Source organism: Ranitomeya imitator, chromosome 5 (assembly GCF_032444005.1).
Source record: "Ranitomeya imitator isolate aRanImi1 chromosome 5, aRanImi1.pri, whole genome shotgun sequence".
NCBI lineage: Eukaryota > Metazoa > Chordata > Amphibia > Anura > Dendrobatidae > Ranitomeya > Ranitomeya imitator.
The window spans coordinates 710,973,012-710,987,066 of record NC_091286.1 but is presented as its reverse complement, the minus strand read 5'-3'; the positions used below and the strand labels follow the sequence as shown (position 1 = coordinate 710,987,066).

General features: G+C 48.2%; 1 protein-coding gene across 1 annotated transcript in view; it reads right to left on the bottom strand.

Moving 5' to 3' along the window:
• The window catches only part of LOC138638920 (zinc finger protein 665-like), a 165,218-nt gene extending 152,497 nt beyond the window's left edge, over positions 1-12,721 (bottom strand). Inside the window, exon 1 of the mRNA XM_069728670.1 lies at positions 12,510-12,721. Coding sequence (XP_069584771.1) covers positions 12,510-12,632 — 123 coding nt within the window. The 5' untranslated portion in view covers positions 12,633-12,721. The remainder of the gene's footprint in view (positions 1-12,509) is intronic.
• Between the last annotated feature and the right edge of the window lie 1,334 nt (positions 12,722-14,055).

Sequence of the window (14,055 nt, the reverse complement as noted above, 5' to 3'; positions counted from 1 at the left end):
TGGCGGTGTATCCCCGTGTCTGGGAGGACCACGTATAGGACATTACAGCAGTGATGGCGGTGTATCCCCGTGTCTGGGAGGATCACGTATAGGACATTACAGCAGTGATGGCGGTGTATCCCCGTGTCTGGGAGGACCACGTATAGGACATTACAGTAGTGATGGCGGTGTATCCTCGTGTCTGGGAGGACCACGTATAGGACATTACAGTAGTGATGGCGGTGTATCCTCGTGTCTGGGAGGATTACGTATAGGACATTACAGTAGTGATGGCGGTGTATCCTCGTGTCTGGGAGGATTACGTATAGGACATTACAGTAGTGATGGCGGTGTATCCCCGTGTCTGAGAGGATCACGTATAGGACATTACAGTAGTGATGGCGGTGTATCCTCGTGTCTGAGAGGATCACGTATAGGACATTACAGTAGTGATGGCGGTGTATCCTCGTGTCTGGGAGGATTACGTATAGGACATTACAGTAGTGATGGCGGTGTATCCCCGTGTCTGGGAGGATTACGTATAGGACATTACAGTAGTGATGGCGGTGTATCCTCGTGTCTGGGAGGACCACGTATAGGACATTACAGTAGTGATGGCGGTGTATCCCCGTGTCTGGGAGGACCACGTATAGAACATTACAGTAGTGATGGCGGTGTATCCTCGTGTCTGGGAGGATCACGTATAGGACATTACAGTAGTGATGGCGGTGTATCCCCGTGTCTGGGAGGATTACGTATAGGACATTACAGCAGTGATGGCGGTGTATCCCCGTGTCTGGGAGGATTACGTATAGGACATTACAGTAGTGATGGCGGTGTATCCCCGTGTCTGGGAGGATCACGTATAGGACATTACAGTAGTGATGGCGGTGTATCCCCGTGTCTGGGAGGATTACGTATAGGACATTACAGTAGTGATGGCGGTGTATCCTCGTGTCTGGGAGGACCACGTATAGGACATTACAGTAGTGATGGCGGTGTATCCTCGTGTCTGGGAGGATTACGTATAGGACATTACAGTAGTGATGGCGGTGTATCCTCGTGTCTGGGAGGATTACGTATAGGACATTACAGTAGTGATCGCGGTGTATCCCCGTGTCTGGGAGGATTACGTATAGGACATTACAGTAGTGATGGCGGTGTATCCTCGTGTCTGGGAGGATTACGTATAGGACATTACAGTAGTGATGGCGGTGTATCCCCGTGTCTGGGAGGACGTATAGGACATTACAGTAGTGATGGCGGTGTATCCTCGTGTCTGGGAGGATTACGTATAGGACATTACAGTAGTGATGGCGGTGTATCCTCGTGTCTGGGAGGATTACGTATAGGACATTACAGTAGTGATGGCGGTGTATCCTCGTGTCTGGGAGGATTACGTATAGGACATTACAGTAGTGATGGCGGTGTATCCTCGTGTCTGGGAGGACCACGTATAGGACATTACAGTAGTGATGGCGGTGTATCCCCGTGTCTGGGAGGATTACGTATAGGACATTACAGTAGTGATGGCGGTGTATCCCCGTGTCTGGGAGGACCACGTATAGGACATTACAGTAGTGATGGCGGTGTATCCCCGTGTCTGAGAGGACCACGTCTAGGACATTACAGTAGTGATGGCGGTGTATCCCCGTGTCTGGGAGGACCACGTATAGGACATTACAGTAGTGATGGCGGTGTATCCTCGTGTCTGGGAGGATTACGTATAGGACATTACAGTAGTGATGGTGGTGTATCCCCGTGTCTGGGAGGACCACGTATAGGACATTACAGTAGTGATGGCGGTGTATCCCCGTGTCTGGGAGGACGTATAGGACATTACAGTAGTGATGGCGGTGTATCCCCGTGTCTGGGAGGACGTATAGGACATTACAGTAGTGATGGCGGTGTATCCTCGTGTCTGGGAGGATTACGTATAGGACATTACAGTAGTGATGGCGGTGTATCCTCGTGTCTGGGAGGATTACGTATAGGACATTACAGTAGTGATGGCGGTGTATCCCCGTGTCTGGGAGGATTACGTATAGGACATTACAGTAGTGATGGCGGTGTATCCCCGTGTCTGGGAGGATTACGTATAGGACATTACAGTAGTGATGGCGGTGTATCCTCGTGTCTGGGAGGACCACGTATAGGACATTACAGTAGTGATGGCGGTGTATCCCCGTGTCTGGGAGGATCACGTATAGGACATTACAGTAGTGATGGCGGTGTATCCTCGTGTCTGGGAAGATCACGTATAGGACATTACAGTAGTGATGGCGGTGTATCCCCGTGTCTGGGAGGACCACGTATAGGACATTACAGTAGTGATGGCGGTGTATCCTCGTGTCTGGGAGGATTACGTATAGGACATTACAGTAATGATGGCGGTGTATCCCCGTGTCTGATAGGATTACGTATAGGACATTACAGTAGTGATGGCGGTGTATCCTCGTGTCTGGGAAGATCACGTATAGGACATTACAGTAGTGATGGCGGTGTATCCTCGTGTCTGGGAGGATTACGTATAGGACATTACAGTAGTGATGGCGGTGTATCCCCGTGTCTGGGAGGATTACGTATAGGACATTACAGTAGTGATGGCGGTGTATCCTCGTGTCTGGGAGGATTACGTATAGGACATTACAGTAGTGATGGCGGTGTATCCTCGTGTCTGCGAGGATTTCATATACACTGTGTGCAGAATTATTAGGCAAGTTGTATTTTAGAGGATTATTTTTATTATTGATCAATGACTATGTTCTCAATCAACCCAAAAGACTCATAAATATCAAAGCTTAATATTTTTGGAAGTTGGAGTGGGGTCTTTTAGATTTGGCTATCTTAGGAGGATATCTGTTTGTGCAGGTAACTATTACTGTGCAGAATTATTAGGCAACTTAATAAAAACCAAATATATCCCCATCTCACTTGATTATTTTCACCAGGTAAACCAATATCACTGCACAAAATTTAGAAATAAATATTTCTGACATGCAAAAACAAAACAAAAAAACATTAGTGCCCAATACAGCCACCTTTCTTTATGATGACACTCAGCAGCCTCCATCCATAGATTCTGTCAGTCGCTCGATGTTTACGACCAACATTGGTGCAGCAGCCACCACAGCCTCCAGACACTGCTCCGAGAGGTGGACTGTGCTCCCTCCCTGTAGATCTCACATTTTATGAGGGACCACAGGTTCTCTATGGGGTTCAGATCAGGTGAACAAGGGGGCCATGTCATTATTTTTTCTTCTCTGAGACCTTTACTGGCCAGCCACGCTGTGGAGTAGTTGGAGCATTGTCCTGCAGGAAAATCATGTGTTTCTTGAACGATACCGACTTCTTCCTGGACCACTGCTTGAAGTTGTCTTCCAGAAACTGGCAGTAGGTCTGGGAGTTGAGCTTCACTCCATCCTCCACAAGTCCATCTTTTATGATCCCGGCCCAGACCAGTCCCCACCTCCACCTTGCTGGGTCTGAGTCGGAGTGGAGCTCTCTGCCCTTTACCGATCCGGCCTCCGGCCCGTCCATCCGGCCCATCAACAGTCACTCTCATTTCATCAGTCCAGAAAACCTTTGAAAAGTCTTAAGATATTTCTTGGCCCAGTGTTGACGTTTTATCTTCTGTTTCTCGTTTTTCAGCCTTCCTTACCTTGGCCGTGTCCCTGAGTATCGCACACCTTGTGCTTATTGTTACTCCAGTAACGCTGCAGCTCTGAAATATGGAAAAACTGGTGGCAAATGGCATCTTGGCAGCTTCACGCTTGATTTTCCTTAATTCATGGGCAGTTATTTTGCGCCTTTTTTGCCCACCACGCTTCTTGCGACCCTGTTGGCTATTTGCCATGAAACGCTTGATTGTTCGGTGATCACGCTTCAAAAGTTTGGCAATTTCAAGACTGCTGCATCCCTCTGCAAAACATCTCACAATGTTGATATACAAAAAGAACCTAGCACTCAACTTGATGCTCAAAGTGAAGGATTTATTGTAGTACCAAATAAACGTTTCGGTCCACCACACGGACCTTCATCAGTAACTACATGTGAAAATAATAATACAAATAAACAACAAAACCAAAAATAAATACATAAATAAATAAAGTATATACATAACATAAAGAGATTTAGAACAACGGCATCGATATCATATATACAGGTCTATAGATACAACGACAAAATCGCCAGAGAGAGCCATGTTGAGTATGGAGGCACCATCATGTTCCATATACCGGAGTAGGAAGTACAAAGGAAAAATATAGAAAACCGTGTGACACGTACCGTACTGAACTTTAAGTAGGGTCAAAGAGACCAAGGTGTCTAGGCACACGTGTAAAGCAGCGTCTAAAGGGTCACAATAGATAGTATAAAAATAGTGCCCTATTGGTGGAGTGTAAAGGAAATATAACTTACGTCATACCTAATACCAGAGCTCCGTAGGGAAATCTATGTAGGACCAAATACTAGGGACAAAAGGAGGGATAAGAAAGATGAGCCTTCTATAGGACCATGTGAAAGATGTCATGCTCCGCTGGAGGAAGGAGTTACCTGTTCCGGGTGAATAACATAGTAACATAGTAACATAGTTAGTAAGGCTGAAAAAAGACATTTGTCCATCCAGTTCAGCCTATATTCCATCATAATAAATCCCCAGATCTACGTCCTTCTACAGAACCTAATAATTGTATGATACAATATTGTTCTGCTCCAGGAAGACATCCAGGCCTCTCTTGAACCCCTCGACTGAGTTCGCCATCACCACCTCCTCAGGCAAGCAATTCCAGATTCTCACTGCCCTAACAGTAAAGAATCCTCTTCTATGTTGGTGGAAAAACCTTCTCTCCTCCAGACGCAAAGAATGCCCCCTTGTGCCCGTCACCTTCCTTGGTATAAACAGATCCTCAGCGAGATATTTGTATTGTCCCCTTATATACTTATACATGGTTATTAGATCGCCCCTCAGTCGTCTTTTTTCTAGACTAAATAATCCTAATTTCGCTAATCTATCTGGGTATTGTAGTTCTCCCATCCCCTTTATTAATTTTGTTGCCCTCCTTTGTACTCTCTCTAGTTCCATTATATCCTTCCTGAGCACCGGTGCCCAAAACTGGACACAGTACTCCATGTGCGGTCTAACTAGGGATTTGTACAGAGGCAGTATAATGCTCTCATCATGTGTATCCAGACCTCTTTTAATGCACCCCATGATCCTGTTTGCCTTGGCAGCTGCTGCCTGGCACTGGCTGCTCCAGGTAAGTTTATCATTAACTAGGATCCCCAAGTCCTTCTCCCTGTCAGATTTACCCAGTGGTTTCCCATTCAGTGTGTAATGGTGATATTGATTCCCTCTTCCCATGTGTATAACCTTACATTTATCATTGTTAAACCTCATCTGCCACCTTTCAGCCCAAGTTTCCAACTTATCCAGATCCATCTGTAGCAGAATACTATCTTCTCTTGTATTAACTGCTTTACATAGTTTTGTATCATCTGCAAATATCGATATTTTACTGTGTAAACCTTCTACCAGATCATTAATGAATATGTTGAAGAGAACAGGTCCCAATACTGACCCCTGCGGTACCCCACTGGTCACAGCGACCCAGTTAGAGACTATACCATTTATAACCACCCTCTGCTTTCTATCACTAAGCCAGTTACTAACCCATTTACACACATTTTCCCCCAGACCAAGCATTCTCATTTTGTGTACCAACCTCTTGTGCGGCACGGTATCAAACGCTTTGGAAAAATCGAGATATACCACGTCCAATGACTCACCGTGGTCCAGTCTATAGCTTACCTCTTCATAAAAACTGATTAGATTGGTTTGACAGGAGCGATTTCTCATAAACCCATGCTGATATGGAGTTAAACAGTTATTCTCATTGAGATAATCCAGAATAACATCCCTCAGAAACCCTTCAAATATTTTACCAACAATAGAGGTTAGACTTACTGGCCTATAATTTCCAGGTTCACTTTTAGAGCCCTTTTTGAATATTGGCACCACATTTGCTATGCGCCAATCCTGCGGAACAGACCCTGTCTCTATAGAGTCCCTAAAAATAAGAAATAATGGTTTATCTATTACATTACTTAGTTCTCTTAGTACTCGTGGGTGTATGCCATCCGGACCCGGAGATTTATCTATTTTAATCTTATTTAGCCGGTTTCGCACCTCTTTAGAGCTGTGCCATGAGCTAGACGCGGTGTCCACCGCTGGTCTAGTAGAATGAAGAAAAGACCGCTGTATAAAGGCAGGAGGAGGGGCTCATAGACCAATAGGAGAGCGTGCGGCGAAACCGGAAGTGCGTCACGCTGCCATGACAACGCGGCAGCGCTGAGAAGCAGCGGCGTGTGTGAGCCGCATTACCGGTCCGGCGGAAATGACGATCTTGTGTTACAGTCCAGAAGAACAAAGTCACAGAGAAGGAGGTTCCGCCTAAAAGCAAGAGGATAAAAAAGTTCTCACAGACAGGGGGAGGCGGTGCCTAAAAGGAGAACCAGTGTCGGGTGGAGGATCTCCTTAGTGTCTGCGCTGAGTTGAGCCGAAAATAGAGGAGCAGAGTGAAGAACGTAAACATATTCCAGTGCGCTAGATGAGTGACATGAGCGGACCTCAGTACAGCCGATTCTAATAACAAAGGAAAAAGAGAAATAATAACCTGACACACAAATACATACAGATAAATATGCATATATCAATATATGCGCATTATAGCCATGTTTGGCGCGAGTATAGAACCAGGGAGTAAACCACTTAGGATGGTGGTATGGCAGAAAAGTGTATAGAGGGGGAGACCCAAAAGTGGGTATATAACATATAGGTTATCTAACATATAGGTATACCAAAAGAAAAGGGGGAAAACCACATAGTCTTACAGAAATGATACCAGATCATACTCTCTATTAAGGCCCAATGGATGAAGGGTCTCTAATGTATGGATCCAAAAGGCCTCCCTACGTTTTAGACGGGCCACTCGGTCGCAACCCCGTCTGTTAGGGGGGATGTGCTCAATGACTTGGAACTGTAGTTGTGAAACACTATGGCCTTGATTGCTGAAATGTGACGGGATGGGTAATAGAAGATTCTTGCACCAGATCGTGGATTTGTGTTTTGAGATGCGATCACGTATGGATTGCGTTGTTTCTCCCACGTAGAGGAGTCCGCAGGGGCATTTGATCAGATATATGACCCATGATGAGGCACACGTGAAGTACCCTGGGATACGGAATGTTTTGCCAGAACGAGGGTGGTGAAAGGAAGAACCCTTAAGGACATTGTGGCACTGCGCACAGTTGAGGCATGGGAAAGTCCCCGTACGGGGATTTTGTAAAAATTGTTGGCGAGGTGATGCTTTACAAGACCCCACGTCTGCCCTCACGAGAGAATCTTTAAGGTTCAACGGGCGTTTGAAACTAGGGAGAAATGGATTTTGAAACTCGGGTACCTGAGGATAAGCTTTTGATAGTAGATGCCAATTTTGACGGATAGACCTGTGCAAGATATACGCGAATGGATGATAAGTGTGTATAAATGGGATTCTATTGAAATTATAGGCCAGTAAGTCTAACCTCTATTGTTGGTAAAATATTTGAAGGGTTTCTGAGGGATGTTATTCTGGATTATCTCAATGAGAATAACTGTTTAACTCCATATCAGCATGGGTTTATGAGAAATCGCTCCTGTCAAACCAATCTAATCAGTTTTTATGAAGAGGTAAGCTATAGACTGGACCACGGTGAGTCATTGGACGTGGTATATCTCGATTTTTCCAAAGCGTTTGATACCGTGCCGCACAAGAGGTTGGTACACAAAATGAGAATGCTTGGTCTGGGGGAAAATGTGTGTAAATGGGTTAGTAACTGGCTTAGTGATAGAAAGCAGAGGGTGGTTATAAATGGTATAGTCTCTAACTGGGTCGCTGTGACCAGTGGGGTACCGCAGGGGTCAGTATTGGGACCTGTTCTCTTCAACATATTCATTAATGATCTGGTAGAAGGTTTACACAGTAAAATATCGATATTTGCAGATGATACAAAACTATGTAAAGCAGTTAATACAAGAGAAGATAGTATTCTGCTACAGATGGATCTGGGTAAGTTGGAAACTTGGGCTGAAAGGTGGCAGATGAGGTTTAACAATGATAAATGTAAGGTTATACACATGGGAAGAGGGAATCAATATCACCACTACACACTGAACGGGAAACCACTGGGTAAATCTGACAGGGAGAAGGACTTGGGGATCCTAGTTAATGATAAACTTACCTGGAGCAGCCAGTGCCAGGCAGCAGCTGCCAAGGCAAACAGGATCATGGGGTGCATTAAAAGAGGTCTGGATACACAGGATGAGAGCATTATACTGCCTCTGTACAAATTCCTAGTTAGACCGCACATGGAGTACTGTGTCCAGTTTTGGGCACCGGTGCTCAGGAAGGATATAATGGAACTAGAGAGAGTACAAAGGAGGGCAACAAAATTAATAAAGGGGATGGGAGAACTACAATACCCAGATAGATTAGCGAAATTAGGATTATTTAGTCTAGAAAAAAGACGACTGAGGGGCGATCTAATAACCATGTATAAGTATATAAGGGGACAATACAAATATCTCGCTGAGGATCTGTTTATACCAAGGAAGGTGACGGGCACAAGGGGGCATTCTTTGCGTCTGGAGGAGAGAAGGTTTTTCCACCAACATAGAAGAGGATTCTTTACTGTTAGGGCAGTGAGAATCTGGAATTGCTTGCCTGAGGAGGTGGTGATGGCGAACTCAGTCGAGGGGTTCAAGAGAGGCCTGGATGTCTTCCTGGAGCAGAACAATATTGTATCATACAATTATTAGGTTCTGTAGAAGGACGTAGATCTGGGTATTTATTATGATGGAATATAGGCTGAACTGGATGGACAAATGTCTTTTTTCGGCCTTACTAACTATGTTACTATGTTACTATGTATTGGTGGCTCTGTTTAGTCGTGGGGGAATTTTTTTATGTTCCAGGACGACTTCTACTTACAGATCCGTGGTACCGCGATGGGCTCCAACGTAGCGCCCCCATATGCTAATTGCTATATGGCCGACTTCGAGGAGAGCCATATATATTCTCATCCTCTATTCAGTAATAACGTGATCTTATGGAAACCCTATATCGATGATGTTTTCTGCATATGGGGGGGGGGGGGTACGTTGGAGGCCCTCGCCTCCTTCTTCGGCTGGCTCAATACAGCCTGGCCGGGCATTTCTTTTACAATGTCCCACGATGACACACGGATAAACTTCCTGGACACAATGGTTATTCTCCAGTCAGACGGCTCCATCTCCACTGATTTGTACACTAAAAGCACCGATCGGAATAGCCTGTTACATTTTACAAGCTTCCACCCTCCCGCTACAAAGAAATCGGTACCCAAGTCTCAGTTTCAGCGGGTGTCCAAAATTGTATCAGACGGAGACCTAAGGCCTCTTCGTCTTCAAGAAATGTCCACTAAATTCTCTGAACGGGGCTACCCATCATCAGTACTACAACAGGCTGTCTTACCTTCTCCCCCACGACTAAACAGAGCCACCAATAGAATCCCATTTATACACACTTATCATCCATTCGCGTATATCTTGCACAGGTCTATCCGTCAAAATTGGCATCTACTATCAAAAGCTTATCCTCAGGTACCCGAGTTTCAAAATCCATTTCTCCCTAGTTTCAAACGCCCGTTGAATCTTAAAGATTCTCTCGTGAGGGCAGACGTGGGGTCTTGTAAAGCATCACCTCGCCAACAATTTTTACAAAATCCCCGTACGGGGACTTTCCCATGCCTCAACTGTGCGCAGTGCCACAATGTCCTTAAGGGTTCTTCCTTTCACCACCCTCGTTCTGGCAAAACATTCCGTATCCCAGGGTACTTCACGTGTGCCTCATCATGGGTCATATATCTGATCAAATGCCCCTGCGGACTCCTCTACGTGGGAGAAACAACGCAATCCATACGTGATCGCATCTCAAAACACAAATCCACGATCTGGTGCAAGAATCTTCTATTACCCATCCCGTCACATTTCAGCAATCAAGGCCATAGTGTTTCACAACTACAGTTCCAAGTCATTGAGCACATCCCCCCTAACAGACGGGGTGGCGACCGAGTGGCCCGTCTAAAACGTAGGGAGGCCTTTTGGATCCATACATTAGAGACCCTTCATCCATTGGGCCTTAATAGAGAGTATGATCTGGTATCATTTCTGTAAGACTATGTGGTTTTCCCCCTTTTCTTTTGGTATACCTATATGTTAGATAACCTATATGTTATATACCCACTTTTGGGTCTCCCCCTCTATACACTTTTCTGCCATACCACCATCCTAAGTGTTTTACTCCCTGGTTCTATACTCGCGCCAAACATGGCTATAATGCGCATATATTGATATATGCATATTTATCTGTATGTATTTGTGTGTCAGGTTATTATTTCTCTTTTTCCTTTGTTATTAGAATCGGCTGTACTGAGGTCCGCTCATGTCACTCATCTAGCGCACTGGAATATGTTTACGTTCTTCACTCTGCTCCTCTATTTTCGGCTCAACTCAGCGCAGACACTAAGGAGATCCTCCACCCGACACTGGTTCTCCTTTTAGGCACCGCCTCCCCCTGTCTGTGAGAACTTTTTTATCCTCTTGCTTTTAGGCGGAACCTCCTTCTCTGTGACTTTGTTCTTCTGGACTGTAACACAAGATCGTCATTTCCGCCGGACCGGTAATGCGGCTCACACACGCCGCTGCTTCTCAGCGCTGCCGCGTTGTCATGGCAGCGTGACGCACTTCCGGTTTCGCCGCACGCTCTCCTATTGGTCTATGAGCCCCTCCTCCTGCCTTTATACAGCGGTCTTTTCTTCATTCTACTAGACCAGCGGTGGACACCGCGTCTAGCTCATGGCACAGCTCTATTCACCCGGAACAGGTAACTCCTTCCTCCAGCGGAGCATGACATCTTTCACATGGTCCTATAGAAGGCTCATCTTTCTTATCCCTCCTTTTGTCCTTAGTATTTGGTCCTACATAGATTTCCCTACGGAGCTCTGGTATTAGGTATGACGTAAGTTATATTTCCTTTACACTCCACCAATAGGGCACTATTTTTATACTATCTATTGTGACCCTTTAGACGCTGCTTTACACGTGTGCCTAGACACCTTGGTCTCTTTGACCCTACTTAAAGTTCAGTACGGTACGTGTCACACGGTTTTCTATATTTTTCCTTTGTACTTCCTACTCCGGTATATGGAACATGATGGTGCCTCCATACTCAACATGGCTCTCTCTGGCGATTTTGTCGTTGTATCTATAGACCTGTATATATGATATCGATGCCGTTGTTCTAAATCTCTTTATGTTATGTATATACTTTATTTATTTATGTATTTATTTTTGGTTTTGTTGTTTATTTGTATTATTATTTTCACATGTAGTTACTGATGAAGGTCCGTGTGGTGGACCGAAACGTTTATTTGGTACTACAATAAATCCTTCACTTTGAGCATCAAGTTGAGTGCTAGGTTCTTTTTGTATATTACACTAAGGTGTGGGAACCTACCTTAGCCCTATCCTCACAGTAGTGCACACGGTTTTTTCTACTATCTCACAATGTTGGACTTTTCAGAGCCGTCAAATCTCTGTTCTGATCCATTTTGCCAAAGGAAAGGAAGTTGCCTAATAATTAAGCACAGCTTCTATAGAATTCTGCTGTCATTAGACGACACCGCTCCTCATTACAGAGATGCAATCACCGGATTTACTGCATTGTTGGCTCTCAGCCTGAACAGCTGGAGGAGGACGACAAGTATAAAAAGGATCATGTGATCAAAATACAACTTGTCTAATAATTCTGCACACAGTGTACGTTCAAAAGGAACATAACTAGGAGAGTCACTGGTGGGCAAGGGGGCGGTCCCTCCATAGCAGGACAGACAGGTGCAATCTCCAGAGGAGACAAGGAGGCGGTGCCTTCTCCAGAGGAGACAAGGGGGCGGTCCCTCCTCCAGAGGAGACAAGGAGGCGGTGCCTTCTCCAGAGGAGACAAGGGGGCGGTCCCTCCATAGCAGGACAGACAGGTGCAATCTCCAGAGGAGACAAGGAGGCGGTGCCTTCTCCAGAGGAGACAAGGGGGCGGTGCCTTCTCCAGAGGAGACAAGGAGGCGGTGCCTTCTCCAGAGGAGACAAGGGGGCGGTGCCTTCTCCAGATTAGACAAGGGGGCGGTCCCTCCGTGTGGGGACAGACAGGTGCAATCTCCCGAGGGGACAAGGGGGCGGTCCCTCCTCCAGAGGAGACAAGGGGGCGGTCCCTCCTCCAGAGGAGACAAGGGGGCGGAGCCTCCGTCCTGACAGTGTGCGGACCGCGGGGAGGACACACAGACTGCAGGGAGGGAGCAGAACACCGGACAACCGGCCACTCTGTGCCTGAGAGAGAGGAAGCCATGACTGCACAGCCTGTGTGAGAGCTGCGCCCGAGTCCTGGCTGCTGTCACCTCACCTGATACCGCAGAGAGGCCGCAGCCGTGTGAAGACGTCCTGTGTGCGGCGGCTGACACCAGAGACAATAGCGGCACCCACTGCACTGCGAGACCTGCAGGACCTGCGGTGACGTCAGCACCATGTGACAGGGTGGGCGGGGCCTCTATCTCCATAGTAGAGCAGCGTCCAGTTCTGTGGCTCTTGTGAGGGAGTGACGTCACGAGAGTGGGCGGGGCCTGATTCAGGCCAATCACCAGGGAAGGAAACGGCCACACCCAGTGAGAAGAAGTTCCGGCTCTAGTGCTGGGCGGTCCGGCTCTAGTGCTGGGCGGTCCGGCTCTAGTGCTGGGCGGTCCGGCTCTAGTGCTGGGCGGTCCGGCTCTTTCTGGTGATCCGGCTCTAGTGCTGGGCGGTCCGGCTCTTTCTGGTGATCCGGCTCTAGTGCTGGGCGGTCCGGCTCTTTCTGGTGATCCGGCTCTAGTGCTGGGCGGTCCGGCTCTAGTGCTGGGCGGTCCGGCTCTAGTGCTGGGCGGTCCGGCTCTAGTGCTGGGCAGTCCGGCTCTTTCTGGTGATCCGGCTCTAGTGCTGGGCGGTCCGGCTCTAGTGCTGGGCGGTCCGGCTCTAGTGCTGGGCAGTCCGGCTCTTTCTGGTGATCCGGCTCTAGTGATGGGCGGTCCGGCTCTTTATGGTGGTCCGGCTCTTTCTGGTGATCCGGCTCTAGTGATGGGCGATCCGGCTCTAGTGCTGGGCGGTCCGGCTCTAGTGATGGGCGGTCCGGCTCTTTCTGGTGATCCGGCTCTTTCTGGTGATCCGGTTCTAGTGCTGGGCGGTCCGGCTCTAGTGCTGGGCGGTCCGGCTCTAGTGCTGGGCGGTCCGGCTCTAGTGCTGGGCAGTCCGGCTCTTTCTGGTGATCCGGCTCTAGTGATGGGCGGTCCGGCTCTAGTGCTGGGCGGTCCGGCTCTAGTGCTGGGCGGTCCGGCTCTAGTGCTGGGCGGTCCGGCTCTAGTGCTGGGCGGTCCGGCTCTAGTGCTGGGCGGTCCGGCTCTAGTGCTGGGCGGGCCGGCTCTAGTGCTGGGCGGTCCAGCTCTAGTGCTGGGCGGTCCGGCTCTAGTGCTGGGCGGTCCGGCTCTAGTGATGGGCGGTCCAGCTCTTTCTGGTGATCCGGCTCTAGTGCTGGGCGGTCCGGCTCTTTCTGGTGATCCGGCTCTAGTGCTGGGCGGTCCGGCTCTAGTGCTGGGCGGTCCGGCTCTAGTGCTGGGCGGTCCGGCTCTAGTGCTGGGCGGTCCGGCTCTAGTGCTGGGCGGTCCGGCTCTTTCTGGTGATCCGGCTCTAGTGCTGGGCGGTCCGGCTCTAGTGCTGGGCGGTCCGGCTCTAGTGCTGGGCGGTCCGGCTCTAGTGCTGGGCGGTCCGGCTCTTTCTGGTGATCCGGCTCTAGTGATGGGCGATCCGGCTCTTTCTGGTGATCCGGCTCTAGTGATGGGCGGTCCGGCTCTAGTGCTGGGCGGTCTGGCTCTTTCTGGTGATCCGGCTCTAGTGATGGGCGGTCCGGCTCTAGTGCTGGGCGG